Here is a 24,819-nt window from a genome sequence, read left to right as displayed (position 1 = left end):
AGCTGGGCAGGGTGCTTGACAGTGTTGTTGCTGCTTTAGGCACCCAGCTAGAAATTCAGGAGTCTTTAAATTCAGACACCTGCTTCCTTATAAATCTCGGCTACTGTTTCTAAGGGCTTGGTCATCAAAGGTGCCATGCAGCAATGCTGGTATTGCTGAGAATCTACAAACCCTAAATGCAAAAGAATTGAGGCCAGGCTTCACCTTTAGGACTTGTTCAATATTGTGAAGCACAGAGGCCTCAAAGCATGTGTGGTGATTTGGGCTCACGCATGTAAAAGTGAGGGCCCTAATGGTATTTCTTCCTTAATTTTCCTGGTTTGATTTAAGCCATCTTCTTTGAATAGTAAATATATTTTAGCATTCATCTATATACCTTGACTGCCTTAATGTTGCCACAGATTTTTACACATTTGAAAGTGGTAGAGTAGACCCAGAAAGCACAATCGCGATCAACCGCAATCAATCAGATAACTTACCTACATGTTCAGATCATTACTGCAATTTAGAGCACATGCATGTAAATGGATTTGTAACTGGTAGAGCAGCAAAATATTGACATCGGTTGTAGTTCCCCAGGTTTCAGAAAACAGAGTCCAGAGTAAAAAAAAAAAAGTGCCAGAGAAAGTTGATGCTCATGGAAGGAACTGAAGAATAAGTTGGGTTGAGGGGAGAATGAAAGGCTAAATGATGAAAGAAAAGAAAAATTCAGTTCTGGCTTTATTTCAAGGAATTTGGACATTGTGCATTGCTAATGACAGATTATGAGGCTGTCAGTGAGACTCATATTTCTTGACTTTATTCGTCTCCAAGCATCTAGAAGAGAGATGCCTAAAAAAAAGCAGGATGAATCTCTCTCTGGGAATGCTTATCTCCATTAGAGGGAAGGTAGCGGGAAGCCAGATGATTAGCTAAAATTAGGCATCTAATATTTATTTAGCTAAAGTTAGGTAAAGTGATTCCTACCCTATCTGTCCTTGGCTGCTACAGTTTTCCTTGTAAGCCGAGTGTCATAGAAAGGCAGCTCCTCCACCACTGGTATATCCCAGAATGTATTTAAACTGGGCTTTATTACAGAGAGAGGTGATTTTTTATTATTATTATTATTATTATTATTATTCAGAGACTTGTAACAGGCCATCTAAATGCTTTTTGTATGTGGATATCAATTCTTGAAAATTTTTGTGATTGTTCTGAGGAAGACCCGCCTAGTAAATTACAGTTATTTAATATTTTAAATAATCAGAAATATTTGCTGACATACTGCTTTAGTCCAGAGGTTATGTGATCAGATATGATAGTTGCTGTTTGCAAAACCATGTTTATCTAAAGCCTTGTCATGTAAAATCTCCAGGAGGCAAAGATGCTTAAATGTATCTCAAATTGAATGTTGCCCTTAATATCTCAATAATTGAGCTCTGTCTGTATTATTTTCAATTTTAAATGAGGTTTTTTATATTTGTTTAAGCTTGAATTATCTGGCAGCCACTGAGGGAGTTTGAAAAAATGATTTTAAATTAAATTTGCTTTTTTCCACTAATAGTAATATACGATGAATAGTTTTCACTGTTTTGAATGTTACAAATCTATTGCTTTAATGTGGGGGATGAGCGGGGTTTATTTTTGTTTTGTTGTTGGTATTTTTTTACATTTATTGGTTAGTAGTTGAAATAAAAAAATAATAATAATTTGTCCTTAACTTTCTAAGTAATTCATATATAGCAATTTTGAGAGTGATTTAAATTCCGTGACTTTTGGGTTACTGCTGGGAGCATGATCATGTCACTACAACCACAATGCCAGGTGATACAGAAACACCCTGCCACAAGGGCAGGTTCAGCCAACATTCTGTTGCCCAGTAATGACATGAAGCAGTTCACTGGCTGTGTGAAAGGATTGAAGGGCAACTCAGCCAAAAAATGGTCATTTCACCTTTTAAAGCTATGTTTGTGACATGTTAGAGCTAAAACATCCTTAATTCATTGCTTCCCTGCATGTGGTTTAAAACTGGTGTGCTCATGATATGCATTTGATCTTTGGTGGATTTTGTTTGTTGGTTGGGCTGTTCCTCTTACTTGTTTTATTTTAAACAAGTGACATTTGAGGTTCTCATGGAAGAGAACAAATCCCGTACAGAATGAAAAGTGCTGTTTTAGAAAAGTGTAATACAAATTCTTGCCCAAGAGCCATTCTGGCAGCAGGTGCTGCAGGGGTATTCAGAGAGTTGGTGCTATGATTTGCTGAGCACCTATCACAACAGGTTTTCTCCGTCTTCAGGACTTGTTAGGATTGTACTTCTGATCAATTAACAGATATATGGAAACAGGTGAATTTTTTCCCCACTAACTTGTAGTGGACCTACGTTTGGTTGATTTGAGATTTCCGAGACTACTCAAAAGCCTGAGCCAAAAACAAGTTTCTAGTAAAACAAGAAATCCTGGGCTGCAGCCTATGTTTTTTCCTGTAATCCCTTAAGGGCTTTAAATGTAGCCAACAATTACTTTTAAACAGAGATCTTTACTGTTTGAATAGTGCAGCCGTCTATTTACTAGGAAATAGGCAGTTCTGCAATTAAAGTTCCTGCAAAAATGGATTGGGGAGGGAATACAATGGTTTAGAGGAAAAAAGAAGGAAAAACCTCATCTAACAAGTGGACTGTGAAACCCAAACTATAACAGGGCTCCCCATTTTTGTAACACATTCCATACAAGGATTTGAAAAATATAAATGATTAAACCACAGGCATACAAATTGCAATATCCTGATGAAAGAGTTGTGGCAGAATGCAAGCTAATTTTGTGAGAGTTTTTCCTCTGGATTTGTTTTTATGAGACTTTCAAGTTACAATAATTGACCCATGCATTTAGAGCCAAATCTGTTGGGACAAAACAAAATGGATAAAATTTGCATGTCTATAATATCCATGAAATTCTCAGAGCACTTTCAGGGTGGGCAAGGGGTAGGCAGTTTGTAAGTGAGAGGAGTGATGTGTACACCCTGTAGGTTACATTCAACAAGATTATGAAAGGTTAGAAATTATGGATGAAAACTCTCGGTTTGGTACATGGTGAGAAGTCAGAAGATGGGAGGGAGTGGAAAGAGAGCTGTGAAGTCGTTCAGTGTCTAAGTTGTAGGTTCCACAGGACATTCCTGGCAGGGGAGTTAAGGAGTGTGAATTTTTTAAGTAAAGAGATACTGTTAATATAATATACCTAATAATGTAGTGTAGAGTGGTTTCAGTACTCTGATTTTTCCTCAGGCCAGATTGGAATTTGTCAAAGAGACTAAATTGAGACAGATGGGAAAGCAACTGGTAATACACAACTCATTCAAGCAGACTTGAAATCAAGACATGAAAGGAGATTTTTACAATAAAAGCCTGAAAATAGGACATGAACTGTGATGGTATTTATTCTCAGATGATTTTAGAGTAGCTCTCTTTAAGTCTTGTATAATGATAGCAGATTTTAGCACTTATACCATACAAATTGGGTGAAATTATTGTCTAATTAAAGTGACCAAAAAAGAAGCACAAGTTAAAAAATAACTGATGTCTTGATAGACTATGAAAAAAGATGTGATACAGCCAGGCGAAACTTGTGTAGCCAGCCAAATGAATCTTGGACAAAACAAGACATAATGCCTGGTGCCAGAAGAGCTAAATCAGGAAGAGAAAATCTATTCATCCATAGACCGAGGCTTCTGCTTGGTTATTTAATTGAACCAAATAACCAATTGTAGAGCTGTGCTGCTAATAATAATTAATAATAAAAAACTACAACTTAGAGGTCCTCTGATGAATCATTACATGGCTAACACTGAAAAACGCACACGGTGCTATGAGCCATAGCTGTGCCCAAAGACTTATGTGTGCTACTGATATTAGAGTTCCATGACTCTGAGTATGTCATTTATAAACTGTAGACATTATAGCCCCAAGCCCATAACTAAAGCCTTATCTTTTTTTGTGCCAAAACAAAACAGAAGGAATGATGAGAGTCTGTAGGGTCGAGCAAGTTCAATAGAAATTATCTTGTATTATATTGCCCAGAGATGTAGAGTCTCTCTCACAAGATATTCAAGAACCATCTGGATGCAATCCTGTTCTATGTGCTCTAGGATGACCCTGGTTGAGCAGTGAGGTTGGACAATATGACCCAATGTGGTCCCTTCCAACCTGACCCATTCTGTGATTCTATGATTACTTCCTTAGAATTATGAAGAAAACCATGAATTCACATTAAGGAACAAACTTCCTGATCCAAAGATACTGTCTCACTGAGAAGAAAAACCATCCATTATTTTTACTGAAACATTCAAACCTGGCTTTCAAGAGGCTAGACTGAATGATAGATAGATAGATAGATAGATAGATAGATAGATATAATGTATCCACATTTATCCCTCTCATTTCATGTCTGTAGAAACATTACCCAGGCAATTTCTTGACTGTTGTTCAACCTGTGTTACTATGCCAACTTCCACTGGCTTCCTGAAGGGCTGCATGTCCATTTTGACATGTCTGTTGTAAAATGTTTTCATTTCCTTTTCTCAGGGACAAACAGCCTGTGCCAAGAACACACGTGTAGCTTAACAGAAAGAAGGTGCAGGAATCTCAGATTTGTTCTCTCCAACATGTTTTTTTCAGTCATAGTCATAAATTACGTGTTATTCCCTGATGTTTCGCATAGTACATTGCATGAGAAATCTGATTTGCCTGGAAGAAACTTAGTAAAATCACCCAGATACCTCCTGAAGACCACTCAGAAATGGCATTTTTTAAGAGATTGGGTGATTAGGATTTTGTTCAGAAAGTGAAAGAGTTGCAGAGCTCTTGCCCTCAGGCCATTTCATTCCAGGTCTCTCTCCTGATTTGTTTACTGCAGGAGCCCATAAATCATTCCTTATATTAATCTATACAAAATAGCAGCATCTCCTTTGCTACTAGACAATATTTGTACCCACATAGGCTGCTGGAGAAAAAGACAGGGTTAGATTAAAATCCAAGCCAATATGCCTACCTGAAGAAATTGGGCCAGCAAGGCACTGAGAGGTATTCCTAATGAGGATTCTCCTTTAATATTACTGGGCCTTAACCACTTAGTGCTGTGGAGAAATGATTCATTGCTGTTGTGGAGGGAAAAGCTGCCGTTTACTACAGAGGTTCCCTACACTTCAGTTCATCCACTGCCAATAGCAGGAATGGAGGCAGGGAAGGAGAATAAAAAATAGCTTTCAGGCATTTCTTTGTAGTGCTCTTTTCAAGAGAAATAATTGTCTCAATGCCTACATTACCTAAATTTGTGCAAGAGGCAAATCCTCTTTTATGCCCTTTACTTGCTGGCAAAAGCATCCCAATTAGGCTGTGTGCTCTTTGTTGAAAGTCTCAGCCACAAGCTTCCTGCTATCCCATGAAACTGCTTTCCTAACAGCAGGATGACTCCCAGGCAGTACCTTTCTTGCAGTAGTTACTTGAGTGTCCCAACACCAAATTCCCTCTGCAGTTGTCCATGTTTGTTACCTTGTGCAGAGCTGCCTTTGAGGGATATTTTCTCAGCCATGAGGTAGGAAGCTATTTGTAGCACTATGCTCTAGTTCACTTTCTCCCCAGCTGGCATCAGTCATTAACACTTATCTAGCAGCACCCATGCTTCCCTGCAGGGTAAGCAGAAGATGATCCTGAGGAGGGAATATTTACTACCCAGCACCAACAAAAGCAATGTCTGTCTACAACCAACGAGTCAGGGAGACCACTCCTAAGTGCAGAAGTCATTAGTGTTGGTCAAAACAAATCAAAACAAACAAGAAAAAGAAGAGTGTTTACAGTGGGGAGAATTGTTGTATGCAGAAGAGCAGAATGTCAGGCTTACATGGAATGCCCAGTTAACACCAGTACAACAAGCTAATGGAGTGTATTTAAAATAGTGTTAAAATCTTTCTGTTGGCAGTGCAATCTAAGGGGGAGCTGAATGGCAGAAAAAAAAACCCACCCGGTGAAGGGATTATGTCAGGGAAACAGGAGAAAAGAGTTACCTTTTGTGATTTTACACTCCTCGCAATGAATGGGGGAAAGTCTCTTCACATTCATTTGTACTATTATAAACATTTCTTATGGATTTTATGACATTAATATAGCTGGATTGTGGAAAATCACATGAAAACTAATGCTTGACCTGTGTCATCTGCTTCTGAATTATTTGCTGAAAAAGCAAGAAGATATACCTTAGAAATATTACCTGCTTTCAGTATAGTAAAGTATCTTAATAATTATTGAAAAGGGAAGAAAAATCTGTATAAAGTAAGCCTTTAAAGTAGCTAATACCATTTTTACACCTGTATATTTTGAATAAGATTGTGCAAAGCTGAATTTATCTCTTTTTTTAATATCAGATGCTGTCAAGTTATTTGAATTTAAGATTACATATATATATTAAATATATATTAAGAATGCATATATATATAATATATACATACACATACAGAATATATATATACACACACACATATATATATATATATATATGTAAAAAGAAGCCAGATATCTTAGCAAAGACTTGGGTATATGTAAATGTGTCATTGAATCATTGCAGCATACTTTTGCAAAACAATATATTATATTTGGCAGTGCTTAGACCTAAGTTCTATTGTGTTGTTGCTATTATTTTCAATTTAAAGCACCTTTTGGTGGCAGAAGTCCTTGTTAACTAAAGTCAGTGAGAATTAGTAAGCAGATGAATATGATGTAAATTGGTAGAAGCTGTTTGCTGCAAGTAGGAAGATATCTCACAGAGATGACATCCAGCTGTTACTGGGCTCACTCTCTCTCCTTTTTTAGCATAAATGCCAGAACAAGACAATAGACTGACTCCCCTCATGCTTGTTGATAGCTGAATCATGGCTTTCCATGGTTCAGGATGTTGATTGACAGACATGTAATACCTGTCTTGCATCCTTATGGATAAGACTCACCTTATTTTCCTGTGATTTGATGAATGGCCTACTTTTCTGGAACTTGTGGAAATGTTACATATCTCTTGGGTGAGAAAGGCATAGAAAGACTGACTACACTACTGTGCAGTGGGCAGGTATTACTAGAAGGCCAACATGATATTTGCAACCTCTAAAAAGGGTTGGTGTGGGAAAGGAGAGACTCATATATTGATATTCATTGGTTACCAGACACTTTGAGCTGCAGCTGCTTGCCTGGGAAAAGGTTGGTTAGGATAAGCCTAGTCCAAAATTACCTCTGAAGGTACTTTCTGTACTGTACCATCCCTTCCCGTCCTGATGCACCTTTCCTTTTCAGAAATCCCCTCCTTCTCCTTAGAAAATCTTGTTTATGACACTTCTGTGGGAATGAGTGGACGGTTTTTCTGAGTAAAATGGAGATTTTTCTTGGAAGACATTGAGTGGCCTTCTTTCCCCAGAAGAGCTAGTATCTCAGTCTGCAGGCACCACACTTTGCCATAACATTCTGACACTGCTCAACTATTAGATAAAGTGCATGTGATCTCTTTGATCCTTCTTCACATGTATCTCCTGTTGAAAGGATGAATTTAGAGATCTAATTTCAGAGAAGGTTAGGGGCTGTGAATCCCTGACACATCCTGATTTAGTGTTGGGATACATGATAGCTTACCCAGGGCACTCAGAGAGCTAGCTCTCAGGGGGTTTCCTTTATGTGGCAGTCATAGTGTGGGTGGTAACTTTTTTCTCTCATTATTGATTTTGGATATGGCCTTGGTGTGTACCAGAGACTGGATAAATAGGTGCTAAATCCAGCCATACAGATGGAGCAACCAAGAACTGAAGCCCTATCCTCACTTTAGAGGCTTTATCTACTGTCTTTGACTGGCCTTTAGTTTCTCCAAACTGTTTTGGGTTTCCATCTCTTTCCAGGGAGATAGACTGTCTAATTCAAATCTGGAATGATATGGGTCAGCATGGCAGCTAGAAACGAGCCATTATGATATTGAGTAGCTGAGTCCTAGTGATGCAAGGAAATCATCTCGTTCATTTGCCATGTGTTGCACAGGGATCCTCATCTCCATTCGCTGATGTTCCATTCTTGTTTCATTCATGCTATTATTGCACCTGGGCTCTGCTCTGGTGGAACTGGTACTTGGGCAGTGAGAACTACTGGCAGCCCAGAGTAAAGCTGGGCCACAGTCCAGCGTGGGCCTGTACCCTATTTCATCAATCTCTTGATCTAGAGAGCTTTGTTTTGGTGCTACCCAAGAAATATCAGGTGACAGAGAGCCAATAAAAGTATAACTTGAGGTTTTAAATACCTCTGCATCAAAGTGACATTTTTGACTACCATTTACGATTAGCTTTGAATAAATTCACATGTCAATCATTTTTACTAATTCAAAGGCTTACTTGTCTTCAAAATAGTAAAAAGACCTATCAGAGTAAAAAAGTTCTTCTGTTTTGAAAAGATTTCTCCTCAGAGTGCCTTTTTGATGAATTCTTTTCTCACACATTCCAAGCATTACTAGGGCTTCAAAGGGCAGGTGCAAAAAAGACTAATAGGAACAAGGTTTAGCTTAGTTAATACCTTCCCTTAATGTAAAATAAGTCCCTAGGACACTTCACTAGAGACAGAAGAAAACTTTCTGTCCCTCCATCAGATTGCTTTCTCTAGATCTTCTTTTTGTTTGTTAAGCCTCAGATATTATGGCTATTAATGATATCAGATCCTCTTCTCAGTTTATCATAAAACATCTTGCTCCCATTTTTTTCCACTTTGGTGACAAAGATGTATGTCATGCAATGATGTGTTAATATCACTCTTCTCTTGAATGAGTCTCTTCCCTTTGATTCACACTGTTAAACAATATAATCCATGTGCTGGAATGACAGATACTACTTTGGAAGTAGCTATAAGTATACTGGTTGGTATAGCAGGGGGACATTCCTCTGCTAGTTTATTTTTCTTTAGTATTAATGTTACATTGGCTTGTCTCAATGTCTATAACAAATTGCTTTTCTCCCAGGAATTTTCAAATAATTTAGTTAAGAGATTTCTAGCCATATGTAAAATAATTTACATTCAGTCCTGGCCTACATCCATTAGTGCTAAAGCTATATTGTTTAAAGATTTCATATGACTAGTCTGTCACTAAATGTTCAGTAAAATCCACATCTTATTCTTTCCCTTTTTTTTCAGCTCTGGGTTTGTTTTGTTGGGGCTTTTTAAGCAACACAAGTAACATAAACATTGTCTTCAGGTGCCAAGTATCATATAATGACTGAGATGAGTCAGTTAAAATGTTTTATAAGATTCTTCAGCCATACCAAGAGCTTCTGATAACACTGGTCTAAGGGAGAGTCTACTTTTATAAGCTTACATGCTAGAATCTATCTACCTTGTGTATGCTTTTTTAATTAAGCAGAGTTAAATTGAACACACCCATTCCACCCTTGTCCTGCTTCTTTGTTTCAAACAGTTATTAACATCTTCTCCTGGTACTTGATTTTTTACCCTAGTCCCCATCTGAAAAACTGCACCTCATTCATTTATTTCCTTTGTTTCCAATACTGAAATTGTCAGTTATAACCCCGTGGCTCATTGAGATCCAACGTGAAACACAACTACATTTCCTTCATGTTAGAGGTGCTTGCTTGAGAAATTTTGAGTTTATTGATGTTTACCTACCCAGTCAATGAGAATTTTTGTCAAATAGTGGTGTATACATGGCAATGAAAATGATAGTGTAATTTGCCTCTATTACTTCCTGATATCAGGATTCTGCTGCACTGCAAATTTCATATCTGTTGTTATTATTTGTTTGACAGAATCAAAAACATGCCAGGTGCTTTGCAAAACAGAGAACAAGAAAAATCCCTTTCCAGAAGAGATGACAGCCTGAATAGAAATGGCATAATGGCAGGAGACAAAGGAAGCAGAAAGGGGAAGCAAAACAAGAGTTATAACCATAAGATCATGAGATTGGTTTGGAGGCACAGTGAACGCTATGAGGCATTTTTTTAAAGCCCATAAGGACTGTAGTTGGGATTAGAGAATGGAAATGTAGAAAAGAAGCATGGAAAGGAATGGAGAAGAAGGGAGGAACAGACTGGCAACAGGAGGAAGAGTAAACAGAGGTGTATGGGAGAGGCCAGAACACACATCTGACAAACTGAGGATTATGACTAATGACAAGGATGAAAGACCACATCTGAAGAGCATGATGATTTCAGGAGGATGGCGAAGCAGGACGTGGCGATGCTGCTAGGGAGAGAAGAGCCAGCAAAGCTGCCCTGGAAGCCTGCCCTGGAAGCTCCTCACGCTAACATAACCCTGCTTCCCCATCTTCTTTCTAGCTCCCCTCTTATACATAAAATATGTATATAGAAGAGCAAAGGAGAAGGAGAAGCAGCTAAATAAACTTTTCCAAAGATCCTGCTGGGGAAGAAGTTTAAACTGTGATGATACAGATTTACTCCTACTGATACTCCTTGTGGATAGCAAGAGGCAGAGGGCATTCTGTTAGTCATACTCCTGCAGATGAATCTATGTGAGTCTTTGCCTCTACTTACAAATAGGCCTTGTTGAGAAATATTCAGCAAAATTATAATACTCCAGCCAATCTGGGACATTTTAAAATGTCCTTCCATTCTAGAACAGAAAGAAATTATACCACTCACAGCGAAATGGAAACAGGAAAGAAGAACATTTTAACAGGTTTTTTTTTTAATGCTGAAAATAATAATTTCAGTATTACAGAAAAATATAAGGGGATTTTGCTCATTGTGGAAAAAAATACATATTATACATTTTCATGAAATTTCTGATAAAATTGGAAATTATTTTAATTATTTGGGACTGGTTTTTCTGTTGTGGATTTTTTTTTTAGAAAATTGGTATTTTTAGAAAGAAATAGGAAAATTGCCATGTTCAGCCTGTCAGGCATTTTAAAATACCCTGATTTCCAAGGTAAGAATTCTTCAGGAGTAAGAAAGCTGAAAAGTGGCCAGTCTAATCTCTTCCTCACTTCCTTCTCCTCTGCTTCTGTGATCAGACGTGTCTAATGATTGGTCTGCAAAGAGCAAAGCCAGTTTCTATGTCTCCCTGAGAAAAGGCATTTTGCCAACTACTTTAAGAATTTTTGACTGGATCTAGTTACAGGAAGTCACTTTTTTGCTGCAGACTATGTGTCCACAAATCCTCCTCAAAGCTCTTCCATTTTGCCTGGAAAGGTTTATCAGAAAGCATGCGGGAAAGGCTCAGATCTTTTTCTCTTCAGTGAAACTGTTTCTGAACGTAGTTATAGCTTAGCAGATGTACTGGTATGACAGTTGAGAGACTACTGCTGTTAATGAAGTATTCTATTACCTTGGCATATATAGACACTTTTCACTTGGTACTTCTGACTGCAAAGTATTGATGTTTAGGCTATTATAAGTACTTGAGCATTATATTTTTTCGGTAAGTTTTAGAGGACAGAACTGGGTAAATTTTTCTTCTCCTTCAGGGTAACACAGCTTTTCATGAGTCATTCATCTTGAATGTATACCAGAGTGATATCAAGTTGTTTGTTGTGACACCTTATCAATATGACGCCCATTTTTAGTTTCTTCTAGCAGTGGAATGATTTGTCTCATGGAGACAATGTCCTTGTTTGAGAATGGTGACTCTGGACAATATTAAAATAATTTGTTTGAGTAAGGAGGAGGCAACTGAAAGTCATAGCTGAAATATTACCAAAAATCCTTAACTGGTTGGATTTGTCCATCATTTGCTTGAAGATTTTGGTAAATGGTGCTTTATTGGGTTCCCAAATGCCAGCAATGGCCAAGCACTTTCTTTTAATTTTCTTCAATTTGGACTTTGCTTAAGTTAATTAAGCTTTTGTCATCTCAGGGTACCATTTTAGCAATGAGGTTTACAAGACCTTCTCTGTCAGTGTAAAAACTTTGGCTGCTTAAGAACATATGGGGTATAGAGAGTAAACTCAATGCTCAGCAGCGCTTGAAGAGTGTTTCCCACCTCGGTAATTTCTCTCCACAGTTATTGAAATAATACTGGATTTAAATCCTATAGTCATGGTGTCAATTTACCAAAATCTTCTCTGCCTAAATAATTCTTCAATTAAATGTAGCTCAAAGTTTTATAACTATCCATCTATCATTAAAAAATGCAATTGCAAAGTAGTGTCGTAATATCACCCCATAATACAGATTTTTTGCATATCATTTTTACATATTTGAAAGAACTCCATTAACTCAGTTGTGTGCAACTTTTTGCAATAAGAGGCACAACATAAAGCAATATCAAAACACAGGTAATATTTCTACTAATTTTATTTAGCCAAGCTCCAGAGTTTGCATAATTTTGCCACTGCTTCTGGCATGATAGCAGATGTGGAGGTTATCCATACCTGCCTAACTTGTGGTGCTGAGAGAGGATTCAGCTGTGTGGCACCTTACCACCCTCTGATACCAAAAAAAAAAACAAAAAAAGGAATTCCACTGGGAAATGTGGCATAGCCTCTGGGGAATGCAGTTTGACCTGCCTTCTGGGTTCAGACACTGAACTGGATGCATGATTTGGGAAGGGATTTAATACCAGCTACCTCAGTAGCCACAAGGTGTTACAGGAAAAAGATTGCAAAAAAAAACCAAGCTACTCTAATGTATCCTGAGACTGAAGGACAGCATGGTTATTTTGCCTACATATTAATTTCTAACCTTGCCTATACTTCTCCTCACAATCTTTCCCTGATATTGTCTGTCAGTTCTTTCAAGAAGACACTTGGTTGTGCATAAAGTAGGAATAGCTGCACTGACTCGAGCCCACGCAGCCCTGTGTGCCTGGCTGTGTGCCTTGGTGGGGGTACAGTCTTGTTTAAGGCCTCCACTGATCCCTGCAGATCAGGGAAACCTTCAGCTGTTCACTTCCAGACATCTCCAGGGCTCTATATCCAATATGTACAGTTCAAATACTTCCCAAATCAGGGCAGTGCACTATGATGAGTAGTCTGAATTTGTCCTATATTCTGTGAATTTTCTCCTTTCTTCTGTCAATCTTCTTTCTCTGTCGTGCCCTTCTTTCTCCTGAAGCAGAATGACCAGGGCTGCATGAATAATTCAAAATAAGAGTGTATGATGTATTTATACAGTGATATAGCGATACAGTGTATTTATACTGTGATATATATATATATATATGTTTTCTATTTTGTTTACAGTTTCTTTCTTAATCATCCAAATATCCTGTTTCACATTTTTACTTGATACTGGGTGCTTGACTTGATGTTTTCAGAGAGATGTCTGATGTTATTAATTCCTTATTTTTTTCTTCTCAAGCAATAGTTAATTCGTAGTCCCTGCCTGTGTGTGTAGAGTTAGACTTATTTACCCCTTGTTCAGTTCTTTCTGTTTTATCAGATTTCATCACTCCTTCATGGCCAAGGGCATTGGAAATTGTGAAATCATTTTGAAGTTCTTTCCAGGCAGTTCCTTACTGATTTAAATTACAAAAAGCATTTTGTATCAAACTTTCTCATCTGACAGTTCTTAGATATCACATTTCCCTTTACTACGAATAAAAGTACTTTTGCTTAAATCCTTTGTTTTATTTCATGCTTCAGTCCAGGAATCTTTGCAAACACTTAAGTACCCAAATGCTGTAATTCACTTCTATGTTTTTAAGGCTGGGGGAGGGAGGACTTCAAACTATTGTCATTTGTGTTTTATTAACTGGAAAGCTTAAAAGTAGATTTTAGACCTTCTTATTGCCTCCTGGTTCTGACAGAGTGGTTATACAACCTTCAGAGTGAAAACTTGCTAAGGGCTAGATCCATAAACTGCATCTAGGAATGCCTTTAGCCTCTTAGATCTCCTTTCTCCTTGCAAAAGCTGTAAGCCCAGATTAGTTACTTCCCTCTACACAAAAAAAGGAAAACCTGGGTGTTAAGCAACAACCTCCACCAACTCTTTCATACTGAGCAGGGAACAGTCTGGGTGAACAGAAGAAACACCCAGATGGGCTAAATTAAGCCAGAGAGTGGTGTACTGATATTGGTATATTTTTCAATACGGCCTTGCTCATGGGACTGTAAGGTGCTGTGAGGTGAGACTTTCAGCATCTCTCCCACAGCAGCTGTTGTTCATCCCACTCTTTCCTGCAGTGAGCTCTAGAACCAAACTACAATGCTGAGGTCACAATCCTTCTTTTTCTCCAACACAGTGAATGTTGAACTTTCAGGGTCAGGCAACAACTGAGTAGACTTTGGGGAACAACCCTGTCAGCATGGTAGTATTTCAAAGCTGTATTTGGCCACTTCTGTTCAAGTGCAAGTCTAAGCTGGAGTCTAAGTTACAACACCAGTGAAAGCAGCGACAAGAATTTGAATCCCAGCTTTGCAGACCTGTTAAACTTGCTTGTGAGAAAGGACTGACTTTATATAACCCATATACAACCTTCACTCAAATGGCATTCTTGCAATCCTCCAAAACCTATGCTTGGTCTACACAAGTGTTGTGCCATGGCCCATGTTACCATGTGAATACTGACAGTATGTAAATGTAGAGAGGTGAGTAGACCCTATGAGTTATAAGTATTCATAACATACCAAAAATCTTAGATAGTGGGGAAAAGGAGTGAGCAACATAAGTGAACCATGACTGACATTTAGTGTTTCTCAAGCTGAGTTGTATGCTGAATATTTGAGAGAAAGAACTGAGAGCATATTTATTTATTTTTTATTTAATATTTTAGAAACATCTCCACTTGCCAATATTTAAAAAAAAACTACAAAAAACCCAAACCAAACAACAACCAAAAAAAAAAAATCAAACAAAAAACCCCCACACCACAGTTATGTACTGTACTCATTTTTCTGTAGTTATAAAAGTAATTCTATCAAAACATATAGCTATACTAATCTGGCCAGTGACAAAAGTGAACCAGCTACCAGAGGAGGTTTGGGATGACAAATTTCCATCTATTCCATTACATCTTATGTGCCTGTAAATCCTTGTCTGAAGCAGTAGAATTTGAGAACTAATAAGCCAAAAATTAAGACACTGCAAACTATCAAATCAATCTGCCCTGTGATTTTTTAAAAAAGAACAAGCTCTGAATGACTGCTATCTTTATCTCTGTCATCTAAATCTATGCATCTACATTAATACAAGCTTCTGTCATATATATCTGTGTATCAATATTAATACAGGCTAGTTCACACATTTGTAATTATTTTCTTTCTCAATTTGTTAGATTTATCTGTTGGCACAGTCTCTCCAGTGCTTCAGCTTTTTTTGTTTTGCTGATATTAACATTAATGGGTTCTACTTTTTAATTGAGTTATTAATTGAGTAAGGATGTCAGGTAGCAATAAAATAAAAGACAATGAACAGAAACTTGGGATTAAGGAAAAATTCATAACAAATCCCAGTTCAGCCCGTCCTTCCTGGTGTGTACTGAGCAGGCACAATGCTTTTTGTAGATAATACCAAAATGGCACAGAAGTGGATTTTTATGCACTGACACCAAATACCAGTAAAGCTCTTTCGAGGCCTCATAGACTTAGAGACATGAAGGAACTTGTAGAAGCCTGTGTTTTTAAACTTGTCCAAAAACATCTAAATGATAATTTTGTGCCAGTTCTGATATATTATGTTCACACCAGATCCTATAAAAATTCCCCTTCTTTGTTCACAGCCCATGTCCCCAGCCCTTTCTAGCTCTTTTCTTTCTATGTAGTACATGATTGAAGACTTCATTGGTTGTTGGCTGCAGGTTTACTCATGAAAAATATCTTTTTAGTTGTGTTTTAACTATAAACTACACTTACATTATTGTTTCAATATTTTTTTTTTCTATTCCAAATCCCAGATTAAGGAAGTAATAAATGATGGATTGATTATTCAGAAAAAAAACCAAAAAATCTCTTCTAATTCTCTTAAAGAAAATCATTTCCTATAACATACCTTTTCTCTAAGGTTTCCAAAAGTTTGGGATCTCAATTTGAAGACAATTATGGGACTGTAACTTTTTTGAAAGTACTGATTTCCAAACCTCTGAAATACCATTTTCCTCAATTTATTACAAACTAAAGAAATATAAAGGGCATCTTTAAAAGTAAAAGGAAAAGCCTTAGTTAGTGAATTTTCTTTGACATTTTAGGACCTTGATTTATGTTATGCTTGAGTTCTCTCTTTCTTTTAAATGCATATACATATGTTTGCACTTTCACATAAAAGAATCATAGAATGAGAATAATTTAGTTTGGAAAAGGGTTAGATTGAGTCTATCCCTTAACCTAGTACTGCCGAGTCCACCACTAGATTATGTCCTTAAGCACCACATCAACACAACTTTTAATGCCTCCAGGGACAATGATTCTGCCACTTCCTTTTTCAAATGCTTGAGAACCTTTTCCATGAAGAAATTTTTTCCAGTACCCAAAATAAACCTCCTCTGGCACAACTAGAATGCCTTTCATCTTGTCCTACCAGTTGCTACCCAGGAGTAGAGACCAGCATCCTGTCACTACCACCTTTCTTCAGGCATTGTAGAGAACAATAACATCCCCCTGAGCTTCCTTTTCCCCAGGCTAAACAACCGCAGCTCCCTCAGCTGCTCCTCATTGGAATTGTTCTCTCCACTCTTGACCAGCTTTGTTGCCTTATTCTGGGTCCAGTTCAGCTCCTCAATGTACTTGTGGTCAGGCACACAGAGCTGGACACAGTACTCAATGTGTCACCTCCCAGGTGACAGGGGCAGGGGGACAATCACTGCTGGCCACACTACTTTTGATAAAAGCCAGGATGCCATTGGCCTTCTTGGTCACCTGGGCACACGTCTGGCTCATGATCAGGCTGTTGACCCTCCTGTCCTTTTCTGCTGGGTGCATTGCCTGACACTCTGCCCCAGCCTGTAGTGCTGCATGGGTTTGTTGTGACTGAAATGCAGGACCCAGAACTTTGTCTTGCTGAACCTCAGACAGCTGGCCTTGCCCAATTGATCCACTCTGTCCAGATCCCTCTGTAGATCCTTCCTACCCCCCATCAGATCAACAATCCTGCCCATGTGTGTGATTTTCAAAGTGACTGATGGTACACTCAATTTCCTCATGGAGATCATTGGTAAAGATTAAACAGAACTGGCCCCAACGCTGAGCCCCAGGGAATGCCACTAGTAACTATCTGCCAATGGAATTTGACTCCATTCACCACCACTTTCTGGGCCAGCCATCCAGGCAAGGTTTACACTGCAAACACCTTCCACACCAGGAGCAGCCAGTTGCCCCAAGAGAATCCTGTGGGAAATTGTGTCAAAGGCCTTGCTAAAGACCCAGTAGATACCATCCACAGCCTTTTCCTCACCCACTAAACTGGTCCCCCTGTCATAGAAGGCAATCAGCTGCTCAAGGTAGACCTGCCTTTCCTAAATCCCTGCTGGCTGGGCCTGATCTACATGGTTGTCTTGCACATGCCATGTGATCTCACTCCAGTTGACCTGCTTCAAAACCTTCCCCAGTGCTGAGGCCAGCCCTTCTTGTAGATGGGTGTCCCATTTGTTAACCTGCAGTCATTTGGGACTCCCCTGCCAAGCCAGGAGTGTTGAAAAATGACGGAAAATGATTTAGTGAACTCTTCTAGTATCTCCCCTGTACCCTCAGGGTGAGTCCCATGCAGGCCTTGTAACCCTTGTGCTCACCAAGTGATGTAACAGGACACTGAAAATTTCCTCATGTATTATGGGGGCTTAATTCTGCTCCCCATCCCTTTCCTTCAGCTCAGAGGACTAATTACCCCCCAGTGTCTTAAAAATTGCTCTTATTATTAAAGACTGAGGCGCTACCTCCGACTTTTCCTCATCCTTTGTTACCATATTCCCCCTTGCATCCATTAAAGGATGGAAATTCTCTACAGCCTCCTTTTTGTTGCTGATATGTTTATAGATACATTTTATATTATCTTTTATGTCAGTAGCCAGACTAAATTCTAGTTCAGCCCTTCAAGTTTTCCTCCTGCATAATCTCATGACATCCTTGTAGTCTTCCTGAATGGCCTGCCCCTTCATCTAAAGGTCTTAAACTCTCTTTCTTCCCTGACTTCCACTCAAAGCTCTCTGTTAAGCCAGGGTGGTCTTCTTTCTCACCTCCAAAACTTATGGCAGGTGGCAGCAGATTTCCCTCTTAAAGCGCATCCAGCTTTCCTGGATTTCTTTCTTCTTCAGGACTGCCTCCCAAGGGACTTTGTCAGCCAGGCTCCTAAGAAGGCCAAAGTCTGCCCTCCAGAAGGCCAAAGTACTCTGATCCCACTCCTTACTTCTCCAAGAATTGCAAACTCTATTATTTCATGATGGCTGTGCCCAAGAAGCCTTCTGATCATCACATCACCCTAAAGTCCTTCTCTGCTCTCAAAAAACAGGTCCAATAGGACCCTTTTTGGGTCATTCAGATATTGTGCCAGGAAAATATCTTCCGCACATTCCAGTAAACTTCTAGACCTTTTTCTCTCTTGTAACTTTCAGATATTTCCAGCAGATATCTGGTAAACTGGAGTCCCTCATGAGAACAAAAGCCATGTGAGACTTCTCTTACAGACTCGGTTGCAAATTATTTCATCCACCTCTCCATCCTAGCTGGGTGGTTTCTAAGAGATTCCTATGACATATTCCTTGTTGTCCTTTCTTCCAATCCTCACTTGTAAAGTCTCAACCCTAACATCGCCATCATTAAATTCTAGGCAATCAAAATGTTTCCATCCTTGTCTACTCCTTCTGAAGAGTTTTTTATGCCATCCATTGCAGCACTCCAGCTGTGTGGGTCTTCCCACCATATTTCTATGATAGCAATTATGTCACAGTTTTCCTGCTGCACCATGGCTTCCAGCTCCTGTTTGTTGCTCATGCTGCATGCATTGCTGTAGATGAATAGCCAGGGAAGTCTCTCAACATTAATATTACAAATGAACTTTTAACCAGTGGACAGCCATTCTAATCAAAGCTGAAGTATCAAGGAAAACAAATTGAGATGGTCAGTTTGGAGGCAGGTTTTTCTAATAAATACAAGGAGTTGGTTATATGCATCATTAAATATTTCAGCTAAGAGAAAGTTAGAAAATGCATTGTTGTCAACCATAATTAATACCAATTTGGACAGGAATATTTCAAACACTACTGTAGTAGGTCTTGGTTGCTAGAGCCAGCAGAAATTTCTTTGGGCAGTTCAAGATATACAGTTTTCTTCTTATAAATTTCTTATTATTTATATTGCCAAGAATTTGCCAATTAATTAGTCAAAATATATGGAGCACATTCTTTCTGAAAGCTTCATATTTAATGTTTTGTAATGTATGTTGAAAACATAACTTATAGCTTTGGCTTCTAACTTATAGAAAAAGAAGGAAAGGTTCACTGAATAAGATAAGTGCAGGCTTTTGTAGATGATTCAAATTAAGTTTAAAGTTAGTTGAACATATTAATATTATTCATCTCAGCCAAATAAAAATGTAGAAATTGTCGCATTAGTCCATTCAGAATTATATTTTATCTGTAAAGGTATGAAAACTACATTCATTTTGATGGTGAATAAAAATGAAAGATTTCAATATTTGTGTAATCACAATTTAATTATCACCAGAGCTGTCCATAATTTCTTCTGTACAACTAGGCAAAATTCTTGGGTGAAAGCTTAAAAGCTCTGTCTCTAAGTTTACCAGAATTATTATCTATCAACCCATGAGTGCACACAGATATTCAAGTACACATTCACAAACAGATGTAGAGAAGACTGTCACACGGTCTTATCTTTGTTTCTTTTCTCAGAAACTAGAGATATGTTAAGAATAAAATAATTTAAGCAATTCTTTGCCTTTGTGCAATATCTGAATCCAAATTTCACAGAAACCTTCCTGTGTATAAAGATGGAATTTTATGGAATCCAACAACAAACAAACACTGAGAGATGTAATCTGCATTCTTACTTGTCTTTTTGTGTCCATTCTTTGCTTTTATTTTTGTTGATGGCACTATTTTTCACCTCTTCACTTCCATACTTTTGAAGAAGGTTAACAGAACTAATGACTAACTGCATTCCCATAAGGGACCTAAGAAATAACCTCAAAATTATACAATGCGTGTTTAAAGTAATGAAATAGTCCCTCTGTCACCCTCAAAAATAGCAGGGACTAGTTTCACCACTTCCTTCCCTCCAGACTGCTCTCATATGCCTTTTATGGTGAAGTAAAAGAAGAAATAAACAATGCACAAGTTCTGAAACTTTTTTTTTTTTTTAATAATTACCAGATGGAATGGAGTTGATGAGGTGAATGTAACCAGGATTTAAAAATATTAAGTGCCATTAGGTGACGTTAAATGTAATGAAATCTCAAGGTCAACTTAATTTCCTGCATGTCCTTATCTCTTTGACACATAGTACTGTATCTCAGTAGCTGCCACCAACAGCTACCATCAGTGTGCTTGGCTAATTGGTAATCAGTCATGTCACTTGGTGTGATCTCATCCAGTCTGACTACTGAACCTGAGTGCAACAACAAAAAAGGAAATTGAAAACTCTGAGCAGAAGGGTGTTTAGCCCACGTATTTTCAGCAGCACTATATGCCTGCAGTTCAAGCTTTCATTATATTACATTAATAGGCATGTTTGGATTTGATGGTTTTGGGAGTTATTCATACAGGAATAGTCTGTAGAACTAAAACCCGTGGCATTTAGCTACCAACCAAATAACCCCATCAAATGCTGAAAGATAAGATTTCTTAGCAGTTCAACAGCATTAAGATAGGGGAAAAAATATTTAAATAAAATTCCTACTCCCATATCCTTTCTCATCATTAAATTAACCATTTCAGCATGGAGTGTAGCCATCACAGCTGAATGAAACCAGAGAGAATCTCATTGCTGGGATGTGATCCAGAAAAGTGCTTAAGTACAGCTAGAATATAAGGACAATAATATCCCATCAAAGTTACTATATGATGACCCACATGATTAAAATTGCACAGAATTGTAGGTAGGTTCTTTTCTGGTTTAGGGTCTAAGGAATGAGGCATTTAAGATCAGCCTTTCATGTGCTAAAATATATTTACAAATCTTTTTAAGAGACAACATAAAGAAAAATTACTATCTCATCTTTGAATGCTATACTCAGGACAACTTCATATGTGAAAATCCTGCACATTAAGTGATCACTTTGTTCCCAAACTAAGCAGTTGTCTGAAATGGCAAGCCACAAGTGCTAATCTCTGCTACTAATAAACAAAAGTAAATCATGGCAGAAAACTCGTTTATGTTCAGTAATCTCCAGAGGATTAGCATTTCAAGGGATCAGATTTCCTAAACTACTCTTTCCTGATAACAGCCTCTGCTGTGAGGTGACACACCAACAGACATAAATTATCTAGAGCTGCAGATAAGCAGAGGCCATTTGGGGGTTCAAAGTGCAATATAAATAGATGCAAAACAGTAGGGGAACTGGTGCTCATCCCAAACCTCAGAAGGATTAGCAGTTCAAGCTCTGATTTCCTTTCTGTTTTTAGCCGTGATTTATCATCAGACAGTGCCTGAGCGTCTGTTTTATCTGTGATAATTTAATGGTTTAGTGGCAGTCCCTTTATCTGGGGGTCATAATTAAGCTTGTTTGATCAGTTTCCTAACAAGCACCTCCTCTGTATTTTTAGCTATGCCTATTTTTTCTCTGTGTGTAGCAGCATTTTTGCTAATTAGTATTAACAATATTATTGTTAACAATTACTGGTAGTGATAACAATCTCTTAAAAGGTGAGCATTTATCTGGAGGAGAAATGCAAGCCAAAAAGGATGCAAGACTTTGAATCTAAATACATTTATAAGAGATTATAGCTGTAGTGTCTCATCACCTCTTTGGTTTGTCAGATTCAAATCTAACTCAAATACATAACTGAATAAAATAATTTTAAATTGAATCATATTACTCTGCTGCAAAATTAACATCAACTTGAAAATAAAGATTACTCCAATCTTACAGTGCATTTACTGTCCCTCTCTATCTTCCTGATAATAAGCTGTTTCTTCCACTCTCATGAGAATTTTTCCGCCAAAAGATGAATTTTAAAACCTTATTATGGCTGTTTTAAAACACAGGTGCCATCAAAATGACATTTTAGCTATTAAAATCACTATTAAAAGAAGCAACTAATTATTTTTGTATTGAATAATGGATATTTGAAAGAAAATCTTTCTAAGGTTTTATTTTTTAAGACAACACAGTGACAGGCAAACAAATGTGTTAAATGTGGTGATTTGGGTTGTTTTGGTTTTTTTTTTTTTTTTAAGGGAGATCAAATAAAAAAGAAACAGATTCAGATTGGCCACACTATTTCTTAATTATTGATGTAATTTCCTTAAATACCTTAAAGACCACAGGGAGATGTGATTAGGTTATGTAGTGATATTTAAGGGAACAGAAAGACTGTCTTTAGAAAGACATCTAAGGAACCTGATCACATGTATATAGAGGCAGGAGTTATGGTAGTAATATGTGCATAAATCTATGCATATGTGAATTTATGTGAATTTGCACATCTATGTATGTGGTTTTGTATTATGTACTTCATGTTATGTACATTTTAGTCATATGCATAAATTTATGTATTCAAAGATTGATTAAAGTTTGTCTTTAAAATACATCTTATTTAACTTTTGAAGAAAAAATTAGTAGTGGGATAGACAACATATATATGTCTAACCTAAATTAGTTATTTAGATACTATAATTAATGCAGAGAGACAAGGTTCATTAGAAAGTAAGTCATTCCTTTTACCTGATTTGCTTGTTTTAGAATTAGATTCATTGCTTTTCTTTCTCCTGGCTATAGATAAACTCCAGGTGACATGGTTAAGCTTGCAGCTGGTTTAGAGTTAGATGAGACTATACCCACATGAGCAAAAAGAGTAAATTTCAGAATGAGAATTTCCAATACTTTCTTATGATGTTACTTCCCTGTTCTTTGGAAATGGAAGAACTGCCACAGAAGAATTGTATATGTGTTTATATAAATGCATTTTCTGCCTTGTGTAGAAAAAGGCTGACCTGAGAATCCTGAATAAACCAACATTTTCCTCTGGATACCAGCAAATAACCTATAGTAATATTGATTAAATAGGCAAAGACTTTCAGCCAACCCCAAAGAAAAACAAAATGAAAAAAACAACACATCTGTTAGTTCTCCTCTACTAATAATGCAATTTTACTGACTTTTTCTGAGTTTTGCAGGTGGATCAGAAATGGCTTGTGTTCAGCTGTTTGGGTTTGGCAAGCAGGAATTTGATTTTAAGCTTGTTATCTGGCCAAGAGTATAGCAGAGGAATTTACTTGGAGTATTACAGACTACAGTCTCGAAGGAGCTTTTTCCACACAGAACTCTTAGTCCAGTTCTTGATGAAATCAGTGAGAAACTTTTCACTGCCTGCAGTGGGATCAGAGAGAAGGTGCCAGCCACATTGCAGCTGCAGCTGGCAGTTGCCTGGGAAGCTGGAATTTTACTGAGCTATGAAACAAGCAAAATGTGTGAAAGATGGAAATGACAAGGTGTAAAGGAGATTGCAATGTAACACACCAAAACCCTTAACTGGTATCTGCAGCTGAGGCCAGTGACACTTGGGTGCTGAGGTGGCTCTGGGAGGCCTTGATGAGATAAACACACAGTGACCGAGACGTGTGCTTTACACATCCAGCTTCACAGATAACTTTCCAAAACTAACAAGACAGAAACATTCCTGGATGAATACTGCTTTTGTTATTGCCAGTATGTGACAAGTTTAGGTTTTTTTTCCACCACTAGAACAAATTGTTAAGGGTATATGAAATAGGAATCTTTGCCCAGCTCACAGGGAGAGCAGAGACAGCACCGTGCAGTCACCACTGTGTTATGTTGTTAGTTGCTCACCAGCTAGTGCCAGACATAATACAGTCAAATAAATCTCCAAGAACAAGAACATCATGAACCATTTGAAGTGCTGAAACCTTCGTTTTAAGTTCACCAAAGGTTTCAGTTGATCTTACTGTTGTCAGTATAGAAAACAATAAATATCCTAAATATATCTCATTGCCTTAACTTTGGCCATTACCTGCCATTACTTGCAGAAATTATGCTCATTCTAAAAAAGAAATCATTGATATTACAAAACAACTGCTCATGTGTCTGGAAACTGAAATAAGTTTTCAGTTTATAATGTAACATTAGTTTCTGACTCTGTGTTCATGGTTAAGATTAGGAATGGATTAAATTTGTTGGTTTTATTTTGTGTAGTTTTGCATGAAAATTATCACGGTCTGGTAACATATTCAGTCCCACCATCCCTCCTGCATTTGTAGCTTTAATAATGTGATTTTATTGGCTATACGTATATATAAAAATAAACATATTAGTATACATATACATAGATTCTGGTATGTAAAATCATAAATTCTCACTCATTCTTTGATGTACAAACAATTTTCAAGAATCTATTTTCACCCACAAACAGGCATGTTATTACTAGAAAACAGTCCCAAATGTGATTTCAATACTTGCATCACAAAGCCAAATTTTGTTTCCTCTAGAATATAAATGTAGTTTTCACTAGATTACATCCAATTATATCTCTATAACAAACAGTCTCCGTTATATTTAAGACATTTTTTATTGCATTATGAAAATTTTGCATAATATGATCTTCTCATCTAAGCCTCAAATTCTGTTTTCAGCTCTTCCACTGATTTACTATTTTATAATAGAGAAGCCTTTTAATCTCTCTGAAATTCAGTTTACTCATTTGAAGTAGATGAGGAGACAAGTGTGATCTAATTGATGTTTACA

General features: G+C 37.6%; 1 protein-coding gene across 3 annotated transcripts in view; it reads left to right on the top strand.

Moving 5' to 3' along the window:
* The window catches only part of EPHA7 (EPH receptor A7), a 176,546-nt gene extending 152,602 nt beyond the window's left edge, over positions 1-23,944 (top strand). For all 3 annotated transcript variants that reach the window (XM_054279669.1, XM_054279672.1, XM_054279667.1), the window contains one exon: positions 9,802-23,944. In XM_054279669.1, coding sequence (XP_054135644.1) covers positions 9,802-9,997 — 196 coding nt within the window. In that variant the 3' untranslated portion in view covers positions 9,998-23,944. The remainder of the gene's footprint in view (positions 1-9,801) is intronic.
* Positions 23,945-24,819: the final 875 nt, after the last annotated feature.

The sequence above is a fragment of the Melozone crissalis genome, unplaced genomic scaffold (assembly GCF_028551555.1).
Source record: "Melozone crissalis strain CALT ecotype California unplaced genomic scaffold, PUWL_Pcris_2 ptg000027l_1, whole genome shotgun sequence".
NCBI classification, from domain to species: domain Eukaryota; kingdom Metazoa; phylum Chordata; class Aves; order Passeriformes; family Passerellidae; genus Melozone; species Melozone crissalis.
Note: the sequence above shows the minus strand (reverse complement) of the source record. Positions and strands in the feature narration are given on the sequence as shown.